Source organism: Rhipicephalus microplus, chromosome 1 (assembly GCF_043290135.1).
Source record: "Rhipicephalus microplus isolate Deutch F79 chromosome 1, USDA_Rmic, whole genome shotgun sequence".
Lineage (NCBI taxonomy): Eukaryota > Metazoa > Arthropoda > Arachnida > Ixodida > Ixodidae > Rhipicephalus > Rhipicephalus microplus.
In genome coordinates, this window is record NC_134700.1 from 115,466,111 (window position 1) to 115,485,753 (window position 19,643).

The window sequence follows — 19,643 nt, forward strand, 5'->3', positions numbered from 1 at the left end:
GAAACTTGGCCAAGGCTCACAAGGCTTCATTGCACTTTGAAGCCTTTATTGGTTTCAAAGTGTGCGTAATTATTCTTTTTTGAAGGTATAACAAAGTGTTTCTGGGAAAAGTGTAGTACGACACCCTGCGCATTGATCCTTTTAAGCCAGCTGCGCATGCTAACTCAAGAGCACACGCATACGTGCAGCTGCATCAGGTGAATTACCTTCAGTCAAGTCTCGATTGATTTGATTGATATGTGGTGTTTAACGTCCCAAAATCACCATATGATTATGAGAGACGCCGTAATGGAGGGCTCTGGAAATTTAGACCACCTGGGGTTCTTCAACATGCACCCAAATCTGAGCACAGGGGCCTACACCATTTCCGCCTCCATCGGAAATGCAGCCGCCGTAGCTGGGATTCGAGCCCGTGACCTGCGAGTCACCAGCCGAGTACCTTAGCCACTAGTCCGCCGCGGCGAGGCTTCAGTCAAGTCTCAAACTATGTCCAGAACTACGGCAGCATGTCCAATACAGAACTGTGAGTATCATCGCAGAAATTGCACACGACAGCAAATAAACGTGATGAATATCGCGCCCCAAGCAGCCTGTATATGCAGGTGCTTTGCTAGAGTAGCTGAAACTTGCGGCTCGTTCCCGCGGACTCCCTTGGAGAGTGCAATCTCGGTGACGCCGCAATCGTGTTGCATTTCATGTGTTATCTTGTTTGTGCAGGTCATATTATCCGCGTGTTTAGCTGGAATATTGAACTGTTTTGCATATGGCTTCAGTTATTCGTTAGATTTGGCTGGTGAGCTTGTAACTGTGTAAATGTTTCATAAATGTCCACGTGGTCGTCGCGTTACGGTCTGAAATTCGACCGTGTGTTCCATGAGCAGGGCTCTCTTTCGAGACGCTGCGCATGATCGGTCAGTACCTTAAATCACTTCTGATAATCACTACTATTTTACTCAGAAAAGCAATAAAGTTGATTATGAGGAATGCCGTGGTGGGACCTACGCATTTATTACGACCATTTAGGGTTGTTTAAAAAAAAGAGCAGCAGTAAACTGATTCGAGAAAGAGCTTTTGTTGTAGAAGGATATGGAAATGCCGTGCGCGTAAATATAAATACGCGGCAGTTCTACGAGGTCATTCATTTGAACCAAGCTGTCTGATAAGGCTGTATTTTTGTTACGAATTCTCCAATTTCAATATGATACACATTAACAAAAAGAATAAAAATTGAACCACCCATTGTAGTTACACATCTGCTAAACAGGAAGATAGACTACATAATGAACAATAAAAAAACGCGACATTTCGTCAATTTCATTCTAGAGGGATGCCGGGCGTGCGCAAAAGCACATGCGCCAACGCGAAGTGGCATGGCCCACCCACGGGAGCATAGAGTGATCGGTTTCGGCTTCAACATACCATGGGTGAATCGGGCGTTGCCAACCTCCGTCGCCACTGGCTCACACAAATGCTTCAACGCACTAGCCATTCATCATTGTACAGTACTTCACGGCTGTCAATATGTCCTATTATTTTTTGTTTGCTGCATATCACACACAAAAAGAACTAAAAAAGTTGATAGGTTATGAAAATTTTATTCTTTAATTTTGGGCAAACTACGCTGAATTAGCTAACCTTATCAGGCCAATAAAAAAAAGTCAGCTTCTTAAGAGTTCAACCGTACAACTCCGCTTCATTGAAAGGCGGCTGCTTTATTTCGAAGTTGAACCGGCGTCCTTGAGTCTAGCAACGTGGAATCTTTCGGTATGTGAGAACTTCAGAAAACGTTCACGAAGCATGTTGAACCCTGTTAGAACTTAAACTGTTAAACTTAAACTGTTATGCACCTTTTTCATTTTCCTTGCTGCCTGTCCAGCGCTCTTTATAATATTGAAACCTCCACACTTTCGATCCTCATGGCTTGAGTATATGTGTAGGTAATATACATGTATAAAAAATACTTACATGGCATTTTCAACTGAAGCTGTCCGCATCTTCTTAATATCACCTTGTGTGTCCTTCATAAGCGAGCATGCACTTTTGAGTTATACATTTTCACAGTGTATAAGTTATACCAAAGCAGTTCTTTCACGACAGAAATGGTATAGTATATCAAAAGTGCCTCCTTTTCATGCCTGCATGAATTTTGTATTGTTTATGACATAGTTTTCATTTACAGTATTGCTTATTTGTATTGAAGATTCTCACTGATACATCTTTTGGCAGTACTTGCAGTGCTCAATCCACTGTAGAAAACGATGCCAGTGAACCATGTGCTGCTGGTTTTCCTGAAAGTTCAGTCAGTGCCCCATTCACGAAGGTCAACCAAGCAATATACACGTGGGCTCAAGCTTCGGGTAGCTACCCAGCTCCTAATATCCTCGAGTCGTCCCCAACATTGGGTAAGAATGAAGTGCCTTACATGCTATGGCACTGATATAGTCAGAGCGAAAGCAATGCCTTATACAAAGAGTTCTAGCTCATGAGTCGACCAATGGGCGTTTTCACTTCTCTGCGGAAGCGTACCTCACTACACTGAACACAAGGAACTTATCGGTTAAAGAAAACTAAGTTTTTTCGCATTTCCATTTAAAGGGCTCATGAAGTGCCCTGGGCTTGTTGATGAAACACATTCTGCGCAAAGCAGACCCAGCCACAAACTGTTGAGCCAAATTTTGCAGCCATGCGCACCGCATAAACGCTACAAGCGGAGCTTGAAGTTGCTGTTGCTTCAGGTAACCTCTTTTTACACAAGCCGGCTCTCATTTTCATTGGTGGGTGGATGTCTGTCATCGAAAATTGCTAAATATTATTGGCCATAGGCGGGATAAATCAAACGTGGTATTTGGATCAGATTTGCTCGTTCTTGTTTTCACTGTGCATAAGAGTGAATGTAGATAAATAAACAGTCTGAAACGTAGCAACACGTCATTGCGAGTTCTCAGAAAGGCGACTCCCGTCTAGCAGAGGCCAGCTGCAGTCTGCTGAGCTTAGCGCACGTCCCCGATTAGGCCTGAAAGATGACGTTGAGATAACCTGCGTCTATTGTGCACTAAATAAACTTGTTTCACTCACTCACCCACTCGGTTAGGTCATCGCTTGCACTGTGAGATAGATCTGCAAGGCAGACCACCGAAATCAGATATAAAGAAAAAAAAACAAGGGCGTTCTTAAGCTTCGCCTTTAAGATTTGAACGCTACAGCGATATCCTTTCGCAATTGCGTACTTCAAAAAGAAGTTTTAGAATACCGTTTCCAAGCGCTGTGGGCGTAGCAGGCGCCATATTAGGTTTAATATAGCGTTTGGCCTGCTGCAAACTGCAACGCATGATCGCAGCGACTTCGTAGCCTGGAATCCGGTGTTTGCGGGCCACATGTGGGCCGCGACCACCGCACGCTATTTCGGAATTTCTGCGCGCGGGCCGTGACTGCGAACACCAACACGCGTTACAACGCATGCGCAGTGGTAGCGACCGCACTGCAAGTGTTCGTGGTGCGCTATTTTAAAACTCCTTAAATACTCAGCGAATGATATCTTTTCAAACTTGCTATGCACCCACTACGCGGCCTTAAGGGAATAGGCGCACTCATGTTCAGGCTTTCTCTTATGAGTGGCTCGCTTTATACAATGAAGTCGCTATGATAATCGTATGTTCCTTCGCCCCATTGCAATGTACACTTTCAGCACACCTAAATACTGCAATATTTTACGTTGCATTGTGAATCATGAATACAGGACGTGCGTGTTTGTGACGCATGACAGTTGCTTTCACTGCATTTCCAAGCAGAGGAAGTTATTTTCACGGTATTTACCAGCAGACACGTGGCTCTGTGGTAGAACACTCACATACCTTGCTAGCGATCTGGATTTTCAAAGGCGATAGTCTTTCTTAGAGACCTTCAACGCAAAAACTTTGGACAGTCTGTCTGTCTGTGCAGTTGTCGGTTTGCCCATGCTTAACGGTACCAGGTACTCGGAATGTCGCCAGACAATACCCCAAACGGCCGACCCTATCCACGGCGCCCACCAACGTTGTTCAAGATTCAGCGTTCATACTTGTGTGATTGTCAATTACAAAGCAATTATGGCGCATATTTGAGGCATCATAACAACACGTATATATTCTGTATGGGCGTCTTTTACTAGAAAAGGCATACATAGATGATTCTAAAGACCATAGCGTTTATCACGTCGCGCTGACAATTCAAAGCTTGCACGAAAAATTGGCAGATCCCAGGTTTAGTGGAAATCGACGATATGCTAAGCACGAATGAGAACTGTTGGTATGTCCATTTAAAGTCCGCACAACTTTACGAGGTGGAGATAAATGATGCAGTACACGAGTTCTGCGTCATGATTATCATTTTTGGATGTGTAGTTTACCTTCATCATCAGTTCACGTCACGCGATATCAAATTTATTATATGTGCACCAGCGAAACGGCCACGAGAACGCTATGACCGTGGTATGTTGTCTTGTTCTTACATGACACGCGTGTCAGGATTATCAAGTTTGCACCAGTCATATATTTTGTCATCTGTTGACGTCACCTAACAACAAATTTGGTATAGGTGGAGCTAGAATAATGGTCGCTGGCACATCATGACGGGCCCAATATACTCCTATGTCGCGCGCACATGCTGTGCACAGCAACGCTATGTTAGCAAAACGCGAGCATTCTATAGTCTGACGCCAGGAGTGACCAGCGTCCGTCGGCGCGGCCCGAAGACCACCGGCGCGAAGTGCGACATGCTGCATTTCGCGCCGACGCGTTACCAAAACAACACTGCGTCTCCCTCTTTTCGTGATGGAGAGACGCAGGACGCGCCTAAACGCGCAGGCGTTAAAGCAACGCAGCGCGGCGCGCGCCTGCGAGTATGTGGCAGGACTGGTGCCTGGCGTGGCAACACCGGCCTGACGCGACAAAATGAACGCCGTCGAGCACGCGCACCGTGTTACGTCTAAATGTATTGGCGCCTTGACTGTGGCATGTAGTCATGTTCTCTCATGACGCGCATCTCATGATTATCATGTTTGCACCAGCCACGTACCTTCGTCATCTATTGGCATCACGTAATACTAAATTTGCATATGTGAAGCTAGTGAAACGGCCGCGAGCGCATCATCAGTGGGGTAAGTAGTCACGTTGTTACGTGACACGCATGTCGTGATTATTATGTTTGGATGTGTCATTTACCTATGTCATCCGTTCGCGTTGTGTAAGAACGCGTTTGGTACATGTGAAGCTACTGAAACGGCCGCGAGCGCATCATGAGCGTAGCATGTAGCCATGTTGCTACATGACATGTATGTCATGTTTGTCATGTTTGCACCAGTATCATACCTTCGCCATTAGTTCACGTCCCGTCATACCAAATTTGGTATAAGTGAAGCTAGCCAAAAGCCCACCAGCGCATCATGAGCGTGGCTTGTGGTCAAGTTGTTACATGACACGAATTTTATGATTATCATGTTTGCACCAGCATCATGTTGCAGTTGAAGATACCTTCATCATCCATTCACGTGCTTGAATACCAAATTTGCTATATGTGACCCTAGCGAAACGGCCGCGAACGGATCACGAACGTGGCATGTAATCATGTCGTTACATGACACGCTTGTCATAATTTTTATGTTAGGGCTTGTCGCTTGTGTTCGCCATGCACTCATGTCATACCATACCAGTTTTGCAACATGCCATGTGAACGAGATCACCGCAAGAGCTGCAGGACCATGAACTGTAAGTCATGACATTCATATCATACATATCATGATTTTCATGTTATGACTAGTCAGATATGTTCTCCATACAGTCAAGTTATGCTACACCAGGTTTAGTATTGATACCAATATCGCTACGGCCTGGAGAGCGAGAAGTCGTCGGCGGTTAGATAGATAGATAGATACGCTGAAATTCACTGAAGTTCGCTAAGCAATGTTTCGAATTTGAAAGGCGAGTGTTTCAAACGCTTTGCTAAGATGACACGGTGGTGGCATGCACCTACCATTCGCCTTGCGTAGTACACCTTATTACCTTTGAGACGGGCGCCACGTCTCAGAGCCACGCGCTTCGATTTCCAAGAAAACTGTCAGATAGCGCTCATGTCTCACGTGTTGCGTGACTTGATGCGCTCGTTTGCTTCCTCTGCACACTCCAGGCACTCTAAGACAGCGCCTTCAGAACACCATTCACCGATTTCTTGAGCAGAACCTCAAATGAATGTTTTGTTCACTGTCTCCACACTCTAAACTGTCGTCTTTCGACGACATTTGGAGATTAACATGCAGATACGGGGTCAATTTGTTTAATAATTATCTTATTAGCATTATTTTGAATTCTTAGTCTGAGACAAGATTATAGTTTTTTGTTTACAACCGATGACGCCAACACCGCAATTTCTGCAAAACAAGCTTTGTAACGCTTTCGCGTTAAAAACAATGCACGAAATTAAATCACAGGTACAGTAGAGTGCGAAGTAAAAAGTGCCACAGTTACGTCATTGTGTCTGAAGAGCGCGTTCTTTTCGCAAAATGGGGCTCATGCAGCGAGTGTAGTGACCTTTGTGCAGCCGTTAACTACAACCTAATCGTTCCGGCGAAAGCCAAAGGCGTACGATTCTACCACACCATGAAGCCTGGGCGAAGGCGCAAAACCGTCTAACCCACCACCCCACCCTTCAATCCCTACAGGGCAAAGTAGGCGTGGGAGATGAGTGCATGAGCGCGCGTCGTGGCGTCGCGACGAGCGGGGAGACGAGCTATGGTGAGATAGGGAGCCTTCATGTGCGCGCCGATGGAGGTGTGCACATGAAGGCTTCTTACAGTGAGCGCGTTCTTTGCGCTCACTGGTCTTTTTCTGGAATATTTATTTTATCTTACGCTTCGGTATAGGGGTACGTATTCATGTACAATCAGTGATTGCGGCAACAGACACCAACGGCGAAAAGCAGTCGAGAGTGTCCAAATATATATAAAAAATGGCAGCATATCCACGGAGTGAATGATGGAGAGTGGGGCGAAGAATTCGTCCGTCCATTCGTTCTTGCTTCCGTCCGTCCATGCGTCTGTCAGTGTGACCGCCCATGCGTCCATCAGCCCGTCCGTGCGTGCGTCGGTTCGTCCGTCCGTCCCTGCGTTCGTACATGCAGCCGCCCTTGCGTCCGTTCATGCGTCCATCCATGCATCTGTCTATGTGTTCGTTCGTCCATCTATTCAACACTCCAAGTACCACCATCTAGCATCTTTTCATCATATATTCCCCATATAGAAGCACCGCCATCCAGCGGACATTCCAAGGACTAAACGAGTGGTGGCACACGCACACTTTCTTACGGCGTGCGCTTCAAGTCCACTTCCCACCTTTAACCACCTCGAGTTCATGGTATATTCTAGTTCACTGTAAACTTTCGAAAACCAAGGAGGTTACGCCCAGCGAGTATGACGTAGCAAACTTTTTCAGTCAGATAGTGCTCAATGTACATGCCAATGGCTGCTAATGGGAAATGAGAGGCGGAGAATTCGGCTTTTACGTTCTTACGGCTTGCGCTTCGTATCTACTTCCCATTTTCAACCACCTCGAGTTCATTCATGGTGTATACAAGTTCATTGTATTCATGGCACTGCGGGTCAACGCTCGCTAAACCTTTCTAAAGCTAAGGAGGTTACACCCAGCGAGTATAACGTAGCAACCCTTTCTTGTCAGATACTGCTCAATATACATGCCAATGGCTGCTAATGGTGATCGCAGCCTGCGCGTTAACTAAAAGCCGAATGCTGCTGTCTCTCAATTCCTATTAGCAGCCATTGACATGTACATTTAGCTCTATTTTTTATTGTTCAACAACGCACAAAAGAAGTCTCTCACCGGCATGACCTTGGATGTTAAAATGGTATACTTGTTATATACTACGGGGGACGAACGGGTGTCGCTATAAGGAGCTTCGCTGAAGGCAATAAAGAAAAGAAAACTATAAGGAGCTTCGCCCTTAAAATAAATCTCTGTGTTCCTGCTTTCAACTGTAGCGTAGTGATATTTTATTGCCTGTGTCATTGTCTCGCGAGCTATGTAGTGCAGGCCCAGGCCAAGATGTTATTGAACGCTTGAAAAAAATGCTCGTAGTGCACATTCTTTAAATTTCACACTGGTGACGTGAGAGCAGCCCGCAACGTGCTAAAGCACGTTTCGAAGGACCAAATAATGTTCACCAAGCCATCCATTCATTTTACCTGTGAAAACGTGGTTAGAAAATAAGTGATTATTTGTTCCGTGGGGCGCAAGTTATTTTCCATGCAAAAAAGTGGAGCCCATTGAACATGTTTTTGTAGGCTTCTGGTTCAGCAGTTTTTTTTTTCGGGGGGGGGGGGAGGGGGAGGGGAGTTGGATATAATACAGATATTTCTAAATGAAATAGCTGACAGTCAGCGCTTGTTTGTGTTCCTTCTTTTCGTCCCGTGAGTTTGTGCGTTGTTAATGTCCATAAACAGAAATCACCAATAAATCTACATGGAATCTGATATCTCTCCGCGGAAATCGAAGATTGCTTACCTGACAGCTTTATTATGCTCCTGAGCCCGCACAGTATATGGCAAAGTCGTACTGCTTTCCACTGTGCTGATGTGGAAGTCGGACCTGTTTGCCATTACTTTTTCAAATGTGTGCTGCATTTCATCGGAACGCAGAGAGCGCAGGTGTTTGGGCCGGAGTGGGTGTTCACTGTCGAATCACTGTTACACATGTGAAAGTTTTAACAGAGTCAATTATAACAGCTCATGTTGCATCATTGTAGTGTTCACTGGTTTACAAGAAGTGTATGAAAATTCACCTCTATCAGGCATTAAAAAAATCACAGCATATCCACGAAGTGAACGATGATGAGTGGGGCAAAGCGTCCATCAGCCCATCCATGCTTCCATCCGTCCGTTCGTTCTTGCTTCCGTCTGTCCGCGTGACCATCCATGCACCCATCCATACGTCCATCCATGCGTCCATCCATGCGTCCGTCTATCTTTCGTTGCGTCCGTCCGTCTGTCCGTGCGTTTCTCCGTGATTCCATCCATCCATCTGTCTGTCTGTCTGTCTGTCTGTTTGTGCGTCCACAGGTCTATCCATCCGTCCGTTTGTCTGCTAGTCTGTCTGTCCGTGAGTCTGTGCGTCCATGTAGGTAACACTCCAAGTACCGCCATCTCCCATCTCACATCCCCGGTGGCACATACCCGCTCTAGAACGGGTAGGTGCTCTAGAGCGGGTATGTGCCACCGGTGGTTACGTACTACTACATACATACAAGGGATGGACATACTCATACCTTAAGGAGCTTCGCCCCTAAAAACTGAAGTGTCATGTAGAGGTAGTGTGAAACTTAGTACTTCACTTTACAGTGCACGTATATTGATTGAGTTGGAGCTGACCTATTTATTTTTTCCTTGCTCATTCTGTCTGTACTTTTCAGCAAGGCTCCTTACGTTCGCCACATGTTCGTTGTAGCCGTCGTCGTTGGTCTACATCGGACCAAACACGGGTGTCACGTACACCTTACATAGATCTTTCGTGTTGCGCCCATTCTTAAAACAAACACGTACTTTGTACGTACATCTTTTAGTCCGTGCATTCATCGATTTGTCTGTTCGTACGTGTTTCCTTACGTGCGTCAGCCTATCTATCTATCCATACATCTCAACGGGCGTTTGTCCGTCTTTCTGTCCGTGCATTCGTCCATCCGTCCTTTATACTAATCGACGACTGCAACGTTGGCATTACGGACATTTGAACCTAGTTTTGCTTCATCATCAGCATTAACTTCATGGAATCACTGCCTTTTTTCCCTTTTTTTTGTTGGATGGCTAGTGTTTCAGTTAGAATTACAATCTGGCCTTGACTAGGAGTTTCAAAAGAAATGTAAAAGCCCGATTGCAGCCCAAAACAAGTGCGTCATGCGCTAGCGTCAAGTGCGCTTCGTGCAGTGTGTGAGCCTCCCCGTGCGACACTGGTCAAATAACAATGTAAGGCGCTGGAACAGTGCCACTGGGTCTTCCACTACCGTAGCCCCCAATGAGCGCATACATCATGACACCTGCGCTGCTGAGGAAACGTGAGCTAATCTGCCGGTTTATGCGACACCGATGCAGTAGATGCTACACTATCGGGCACGTCGCACAGTGAATCCACCGCTGCCGAATCAGACGCAGAAATCCGGCAGTGTAGCCAGTTCTATTTTCAAGATATGGTGATAGTGAATAATTAGGTTAAGTTAGCCCTCGGGGTATATTTCCTAGAAGAGCTAACAAAAATGCAGGCGATTCCGATTCATACCTCATTGCTGATCTTGTAATAAATCTAGCAATACTTGATACGATTTCGGGGACCCTTCTTGTGAAATACCTTCTTTGATGACCTTCCTACCCAGCTTAAGCAGTTTACAGCGCAACAGGCCAGCATTGTATTACACTACAAAAAAGAAACGTTGGCCCGGCAAGAGCAAACGAGTGGTCGCGCGCTTGCTTCCGGGACAAAACGATGGCTTGCGGCTACTTAATTCACGCGTGCTCAAGGCGCCATCCAGTACACCGGAGTGGAGACATCAAACCAGACCACAGAACCACAGCACCTACAGTGCAGCTAGAAGCAGCTAAGGGGAGCTATGAGCGAGTTGCCAGCAACCACCGTCAGCCCGTCATGTTACACGGAAAGGGAACTAAACACAATTTAAGGGAGGTTACGTAATACACTAGGCGGGGTGCCGCCGACTGTCGCTTTCTCTTGCCAAATGAAGCTGCTTGAGAGAAATTGTGTCAGCAAAATGTTGATATCGCAGTACCACCAGTTGTAATTGAGTTTTCAGATATACTTTTCGGCCTACGTGTTTATGGGAGGCGTCTGACTCATTTCAAAATGCTTTTGACGCCAAGTGAGAGGAATGGTTCATGCCCATTTTAATGTAATTACCCTCAAACGTCTCTTCAAGTGTGAGTTACTGGTTGGTCTCACCTTTATGCATTCATACTATAATAGTAGAACTACATTTCAAAGTATGCTTCCAACGCATCGTGTTCTAAAATGTTGCCAAATACTTTATCTCTCAGAAAACACATGATAACGAAAACATTTTTCTAAAGATGATGTCGCTTGCTCACGAAGCGTAAGTAATCTTGTGGAAGTCATATCAACAATAACATTAGTATCGCAACATCACCAGTAACGACAGCACGAGAACAGTCGCTGTAAATTGGCAGGGCAGGTTGAAGTGCTGTAGAAAATTGAATCGTTGGGTAAGTTGGTGCGACATTTGTAATGTGCTGAGTGCACAATTGTCCACGGATCAGAACCTATACAAGAAAAGCAAAGAAGAGTGAATTGAAGAACTTTTTATGTCTTTGCGAGGAAAAGGAACTCTATAAAGCGAATAAAGGGATGAGTGCCACGGTAGCTCAGTGTAGACCATCTCACGCGTTATTCGATGGTCGCAGGTTTGGTCCCTGTCGGCTGCAAGGTATTAAATGCGAATCAGTTGTTAGCGAACTTCACCAACAATTGGAAGATCTATCTATTTAGCTGTCTATTGCTTTCTGCTTTCCATATCATATCTTTAAGGAAATTTTTATCAAAATGGGTGTTTTATAACATGACTGTATGGCAAACACCATTGCCTGTTCATAACGTGAAATTAATGACTATCGTGTCGTGAACGGTATCGTTTACACACCATAGCCATGGTGATGCTGTGGTCATTTTCATAGCCTGGTAAATCCAAAAACTGGTATGATGATACGTTTTTGCATGGCCAACCTAAATCATCGGTGGTAATACAAAAGTCATGACTTGCAAGTCATGTACAACATGTACACGCCACGGTCATGGTGCGCTGAGGGCCATTGCCCTAGCTTGTTATACACTCAATTTGGCATTGCAAGACTTGACCTATATGAGGAACGTAGGTTACTTGTGGTAATATAGAAATTATGACAGGTCGTGAGTGAAATGACTTGCATGTCCCGTACATGGTGCGCCCGTGGCTGTTTCTCCTGCTTCGATATGCGTCAAATATGTAATAACATGGCGGGACTTTGTGATGAATATAAATGGAAGGTGGTGAGGTGAAAAACTTGGCATGCATGTCATCGACAAAATGATTTGCATGCCACACTTTTCGTAAAGTTGCGTCGTGTTCGCGAGTGGATATAAAAAAATCGCTATTGCGTAAAGTGATTGCATGACGAACGTGAATAACCGTCGGTAACATGTAAATCTGACATGCATGTCATGTACACTATGTTTTGCTCCTTTCTGGCTGCTTCGCATTACGTCGATTATCACAATGCGTGGTCGCGTTGTCTGTTAGTGCTCATTATTACCACTGAAAAAAAAAACGGCCAGGCCGACGCGGAATTTGTGGTACAGACACAGCGAAAGCTGAAAAAGTGGCCTTTCAGAGCTTCTTAAAACACTTTTCGGGTAACTGATACAAGCACACTTTTCGTGTACCCACTCTGCCGTAAATCAGCATAATTTTTGTAATGTAGGCTGGCACTTTTTCTCTCTTTGTTTGTTTTCCTCGATAAATGGTACCAACCCACTTGGCGATATTGGTCTAGCATTTGGTGGTGATACTTTCAAATGTTATTTTAGGTAGGATATGTGAAGAAAAACCAGAAATAAAGAAATAAAATAGCAATAGTACGAAATCATTCACCTTAAACTACAAGTTTTATGTTTTGAACTCGTGTTTAAGACTAACCTATTAACCTGATGAAAGCAATTTTGAAAATTCAGTTAGGCTTGATCATACTGCAATGACGAAAAATTTTAAATACCAGATTAAAATGGTACTCGTTGAGTAATATAATGAAATTACACACAGCACCAAAGACATTCCTGTAGCAGTGCGCGGAACCTGAGGCATCGAAGCTTAAAACATTTTTCTCCTATAGGCTTGAGCCTATTTTTGCAAGAGGAGCAATGGAAAGTCAAGTAATATTACGAGAATATTTTGAGCATGACAAAAAGTAATGTGCAATGTTTTCCAGTTCTCCGCAGAATAGGCAGAGATGTGATATCGTCAAACCAGCCTTGTACAAGTAAAAGTTTAATAAAGGTGACACGACATCAAAATCTGGTGATAATCACTTGTGATTTTCAAGATTGGCTCCACTACGACTTCCACGGATAGTTTAGGTGATTCTATTCCGTCCACGTGGTTAATTATTTCATGGTATCTGTGTAAATGGCTCAGCTTCTATACCTGATCGCGGTGAGGTATTCTACCCTCAAGAGAACTTGAAAAATTGGGAGACATAGCGCAGAAGGGACTAAGGCGTCGGCCATTTTATTTAGAGTTAACCCACAGTAACCTTTAACCCATATTAATTTCATGTTTTTCAATAATTTCATGTAACCATTCACTATGCTATCCTTAGTATTTCATTGGAAAAGCATGGTATCGACTACAGACTTGCAAGGAGTTTCGTAAGTTTTTATGCAGTGGCTGACGACGATGAATAATTGTGCATGAAGTGGGTATGCGCCACAGTTAACTGCCGTTTGAAAACAAGCTTTCGTGATTGGTTGGAACAATAAATGACTCATGCGTTACGCATTTCGCATTATGTTGCGCCTGGTTGTTCTTTGCTGTTCTAAAACGCTTTGTTACTAATAATAACGCGACTCCCTTCCTGACATCAAGCCTGCCTAAGGCAATTTTACAACGGAGTTTCAAGCACCAGCGTAGCTCTGCGGTAGAGTATTGGGCTGGCAGGCAGGGTACCCACGTGCGAATCCCGCTGTGTCCGTATTGTTTTTAAAATTAATTTGTTTTTTTCTTATTTAGTGCGCTAATGCTTACTGACACCGGCGGCGATGGCGATGGACAACTAGACTAGGCACCACACGCGAACAATGCTGTGATCTTATCAGAGCTTTTGCTGTGATATAAAGGGACCCAGAACTAGAAGGAAAGATGCTCAACTTGTACACATTGTTCAACCTTGTAAAGGAAACAAATATCCGCCTGTTTTCAATTTAAACATTCTACTTACCCGATCTGGCTAATACTACGTTAAACTGCATCACATTTCAATGAATACCGGCTCATTGTAACAGTCTGGCTAATGAAAAAGCAGCTCAAGCAGCAAGCAAAGGTCTTCAGCACCATAATTACAGGTAGTCTTATTTCACCAATTTTGATGCTTCTCATATGGGTAAAAGTATTGCGTTTTAGGAAACAAATAGGCTCTGGAACCTTGCGACAGATCTTCATGGACTTTCAATAAAATTCCTCGACATCTGGAAACACTGTACCATTGCCTTCGCGTCGACGCCCCCTATATAAACCGCTTACAATACTTATTCGGTCAAGCAGCGAGTCTGTAGTTCAACATCACTCGCTCCTCGAAATTGTTGAACAAATCTTATTTAGGGGCCGAGTGAATGCTGATGAGTGTGCTATCTATTAGCATTGCGTACATTTGATAACCAATAGAACCCTGTCCTTCGGCAGTGTATTGGATGTTTTAGCCTGTCTTACGCGAGAGAGGTGTGCGCTGAAGCTTTTATTCACGTATTTGAACAGTATTTGTCAACTCGGGTAATTACAGCTGTACTTTAAAAGCACGTCATACCAGACTATCAACACGTGTCTTCACCTAATAGACAAAACACTGAGCCTGTTTATTTTTTTTCTTATTTTTATTCTATCTGAACATCATGACTTTTTTTTTCTTTCTGTTGCTATAGTCCAGCCCGTTTTCTACGCAAAGTAGCAAGTCAGCGATTTCAGCATGCCGGCTGAATTTTCTTGCAATAAAGAGTGCTCTCTGTTTTTATCAACATGCAACTGAGTTCAAGTAGGCATGAACTTCCTCAAGACAAAACACAGAGCATGCGTGGTGAGCGGTATATATGAAGCACTCCAGCACACACATACACACGCCAAACCATGCACACGCGCACGTGCGCGCGCACACACACTAATCACGCACGCCCGCACACACAATACCAGAGAATAATACCAATGCTCTCACATGAGCTGGTACAATTGTTGCTCAGCTCAATGAATATTTTACGCTGACAGCAGTGCTTTCGTGATTATAACTCGCAGCTATCAGTGTTTTCTTGGTTGCTTTTCAGACAAATCTTTCACCTTCAAGTACGGTGTCGTTTTCGTGGATCCGCTTGGACACTGTGATATCCTCAGACTTCCACATCGGAACAACGGTGAGATTTAAACGCTAATAGATTAGCAAATCTGCCTATTGTTTAACAAATGAATGCGAAGACATATGGAAAATGCGCCTGTCAGTTGTAGTATGCAGGACTGTGATCACGTGCAACTGGTGCCGATGCGGTGTTTCAAAACATGCTTTCTCTTTTCATATCTGCAAGCTTGTGAAGTCTGGAGCCAACAAATCGATCAGGTCACCGAGCTGTGCCACTTCGTAGTTGACCTACTTTGTGGACCCCAAAAACACATTGTCTACAATGAAGAATATTGCGAAGGGAAGTAAAAACCATGGCAGTTTGTCTGTTCTTGAAAGAATAGTGATAAGCTGCACTTTTTTTTACACCATCTTGCGGGAAAAGGTAGCGAGAAAAGATGTGTATTTTTAAGGTCCATATAATATCTCAGGCAGCACATTACGAGCTAAGTGAAGCATATATTATAATGACACACAAAAAAGTGAATCATGCATCACACGAAGGGACAGGCGCTGTGCGCTAAGCTCAGTTGTGTTCATTTCATGTACTTTCCTCTAATTTTTGTTTTTAGTCAGCACTGATGCGTTACTTTGTCCCGTTCCTCTCGCGGTACGCTGTGACATGAATATGTACGAACCCGCACAACATTCTAAGTTACTCAAAACTGGATATTTTATACGTATCAAAACACAGCTATACTGCCATGAACGTGTTCGTAATCCAAAGTGCATCATCTCGCTTCCATACGCTAAGTTGAAGGCGAGTTTACACATATGTGTTTAAGTTTAGCGCTTAAGCCCATGTCTCCGTCTGTGCGCGTAGTAATTAGTTTTTTTTTTGTGTGGTGCACTGATACTCGTCACAGTCGTAGAAAACCAACTAGACCTAAAATAAGTCATTGTGATTAAAGAGAAAAGAAGACAGCACAGTGTAGTACAAAATAATCAGGGCGAGCCGACATCCTAATTGATATCAAGGGTTTCCGTAACACTTTCCTAGGTGATTGAATGGAAACTGTTAAATTCCGTACAACTAAAAATAAAGACGGGTGTATTGTAGAATAAATATATTACGCAACAGCTTCGTGAGTTTACAATCCTTTGATTTGGCAGGGGAGCGCTTCCTCTTATATCTACCTGTAAATACACATTGAAACATGCCTATAGGATTTATATTACAGATTGACCTTAATACCGGATGTTATTTCCTCACACATCCATCACTCCATCACAAAAAAATAATTTGGGACCAGTCAAGTACGCGCTGAGTTATGGGCATTTCCGCACGCTTTAAGCCCTTCAAGCGTTCGTGCTATCTTTTCGTTATTGTGAATGTGTATGTTTTTGCGCTCAAAATTACCGTCAGTTGAGCTCCTTTTCTTTTTTATGCCGAACTACAAAGCTAAAAGCTACTCAGGGAGGGTGGACAACCGTGAAAAAAGCAAAACGATGTCCGCACCTTTACTTTTAGGGCACCGGATGAAATGCCTTACCTCTCCCCTGGTGTCACTCTCGTGCGGGCTAAAGTTTGTTCTATGTAACTTTAGCCACACAGTCATCCACGGGAGAACGGTTGAAGAAGCAGCAATCGCCGGCTCCGTTGTGAACTCACCTTGACACGCAAGCGAGCAGTATCTGGCTCAGCTCTTCAGAGCCGCGTCTGCTTTGCACTTTATGTGTTCTCTGACCAGCTGTAAAGTGTGGTTCACGACACCTAATGATAGCTAATAAAGAGCGTTAACCATAACCATTTGTTGGTTTTTGGGTGGTAAAACACGCATATCATCATGAAGAACGCCATGGTCGGAAAGTTGTCAAAAAGTAACGTGCACTTGTACGAAGTGAAAATGCTGGTTTCAGTTTCGCATCGTACTCATGATGCTTGTGTGCCGCCAAAAGGCGCAGACGTCGCCCTATGTTGTCACTACGCCCGCTCTGGAAAGGCACATGACGTGAGGTATTTGCATCGTGGTCGCGTAGTAGACGATTGAGAAAGACTTTTTACATGTGTTTCTCATGTCGGCTAACTGCACGTGGTGCGGTAAAAAAGCGTGAACTTGCAGAAATTCAGGCACTCACGAGGTAAACAAATACTTGAAATACTGGATGCGCGTGACAGCTACGTGGTATTTACCGCGTCTGTCTGTGCGAAAACTATTGTATGCTGTGCGGCAGATATATGGTGAATGCTTCTGGTGTCGCGAAGGTTTAATCCTAATGATTCGTAGATGTCAGTCTGGAGAAGTACCACCAGGTATTAATGTGTACTGATTCAAATGGAGCTATAGGTGTCGAACTGCGATGCACATTGTGAAAATTTTGATAGATCAGTGTGCCGTAGAAAATCACTTACCTCTTCGAAGACATGGTTCACCGAAGCTTTTGTTCGGGCTATTTCGTGCATTCTCGAAGGTCATAACGCTCGGTGGCGTAAAAAAAAAACGCACAAAGAAGAGCACCCGCCCTGTCTGCTTTCTTTCTTTCGCGTTTTTTTTTTGCAGCCCTGCATTATGTGTTGGAGTAGGTTCCCATTCTTGTTCCTGATTCCTCTGATAGGAACATCAACGATCAATCATGTTTTTTTATCCATGTAAAAATTTGGTTCGTCGCGTTGTGATGTTCAATAAGTATAATCGCCACGGCGTTTATTACTTTTAGGTTTGACTGTTCTTGGTATGCAAAAATAAAGAAAAGAATTGGAGTCTATTTAGTGGTTCTTAAAAATAAAGGGCCCTGCTGGCCACATAATGACTACAGCTAATCGATATTTAGTTAGAGGGACCGAATGGACATGGAAAGATAGAGAGCATGGTCGAAGAATGTTTGAGTGTTGCGAAAAGCGGAAAAGTAAAAAATAAAATACGATTGCAAGCAAAAAATAGAATCAGATCGCGAAGCACCGTGTGTGTTGGGGATCATTGGGAGAGGCCTTCGTTCCGTAGTGGGCATAGGGAAGGTAATGATAACGATTGTGATGGCATTCAAATAATCATTTTTTGCGTATTTAATGAAGGCCCGTTTTCATTTTGAATACAAAAATTACGTCTTTTGGTGCATGTGCTTCTTCGCAATGACAAGAGTCAACTCGCGCACGCTGATTAGGGCGGAGAGATTGGTCTGAGATTTCTAGAAACAAAGGTGATGAAAGACATTGTTTCTCTCGTAGTGTAGCACTCAGCGCTCAGTATTTATTTATGCCTTAGTGCGGACCGATGAAATGTCCAACTGGTCTTCGTAATTATTAACAGCTTCAGCATTGTTGATTGATTGATATGTGGGGTTTAACGTCCCAAAACCACTATATGATCATGAGAGACGCCGTAGTGGAGGGCTCCGGAAATTTAGACCACCTGGAGTTCTTTAACGTGCACCCAAATCTGAGCACACGGGCCTACAACATTTCCGCCTGCATCGGAAATGCAGCCGCCGCAGCCGGGATTCGAACCCGCGCCCTGCGGGTCAGCAGCCGAGTACCTTTGCCACTAGACCACCGCGGCGGGGCCTTCAGCATTGTTAAGCTCGTCCATTGCGGAATAAATGTTGTGCATGTCGACTCCCCTACATTTACAAGAGTCACCTATCGTAGCAGTGAATAACGACAAGGCATAGTTTGAAGGCTATGCTTCAGAGATTGGCACTATTTTACGTCAGAGGTCGGCACTCTAAAAAAAAAGCCTTTACTTTTCAGCTTTGCTGATATATTGACGTCTGAGGTATCCGTGGCGATATATGGTCTTTTGGAGTGGAAACGTTTCGTTCGTACATTTTCCTGACCAGTCATCGAAGTTCAAGTTGTACGTCATCGTACCTCCGTATCCGTTGAGGAAGATCCATTCCGTCTACGAAATTGAGGAAAAGTATTTTTAGTGAAATACTCAAGATACACCCTACGTGGGTAAGCCCTTTAAAGGTAAGATGTGATGGCAGGCGGCAGGAAGTTTTTAAATTTGAGAGTACCATTTGTAGATAGAATTTATATATATATTCTGCAATATAAAGTCGCAACTTCAGACGAGAAAGCACTGTGCCCTAGCAGAGCACTAAAAAGAGAAGGAAGAAAGAATGCAGATTGAGTATGAGAGCAGGTCACTGCCATTTGCGTTCTCTTTTGCGGTCATGTATACTTCGTGTAACATGCATTGGAGGACCACTGTTTATTCATCTCCGTTGTAAGTCAGGCATGGGGCCCTGAAGCAGTGTATGGCTAAGAGGCACAGTCCATTCTAAACAAAATGTAATATTTGAAAGGACGTTTGAGTGTTGTAATGAATTATTACTATACAGAAAAGATGTCATCTGAAGACGAATATTTGTAGTATTCTTAGCATGAATACTTTCTTTCCAGTTCTGCCTTACTGTCTACGATTTATCGTGTAAACATGTCATGCCAAAGTCGAAAACTCTAATAAATATAAAATCACTTATTTAAGCGTGTAGGTTGCCTAATGGCACAGTT

The 19,643-nt window shown here is 44.0% G+C and overlaps 1 protein-coding gene across 1 annotated transcript in view; it reads right to left on the reverse strand.

Moving 5' to 3' along the window:
* Positions 1–18,841: 18,841 nt before the first annotated feature.
* The window catches only part of LOC119178219 (acidic mammalian chitinase-like), a 123,443-nt gene continuing 122,641 nt past the window's right edge, over positions 18,842–19,643 (reverse strand). Inside the window, exon 9 of the mRNA XM_037429412.2 lies at positions 18,842–19,026. Coding sequence (XP_037285309.2) covers positions 18,865–19,026 — 162 coding nt within the window. The 3' untranslated portion in view covers positions 18,842–18,864. The remainder of the gene's footprint in view (positions 19,027–19,643) is intronic.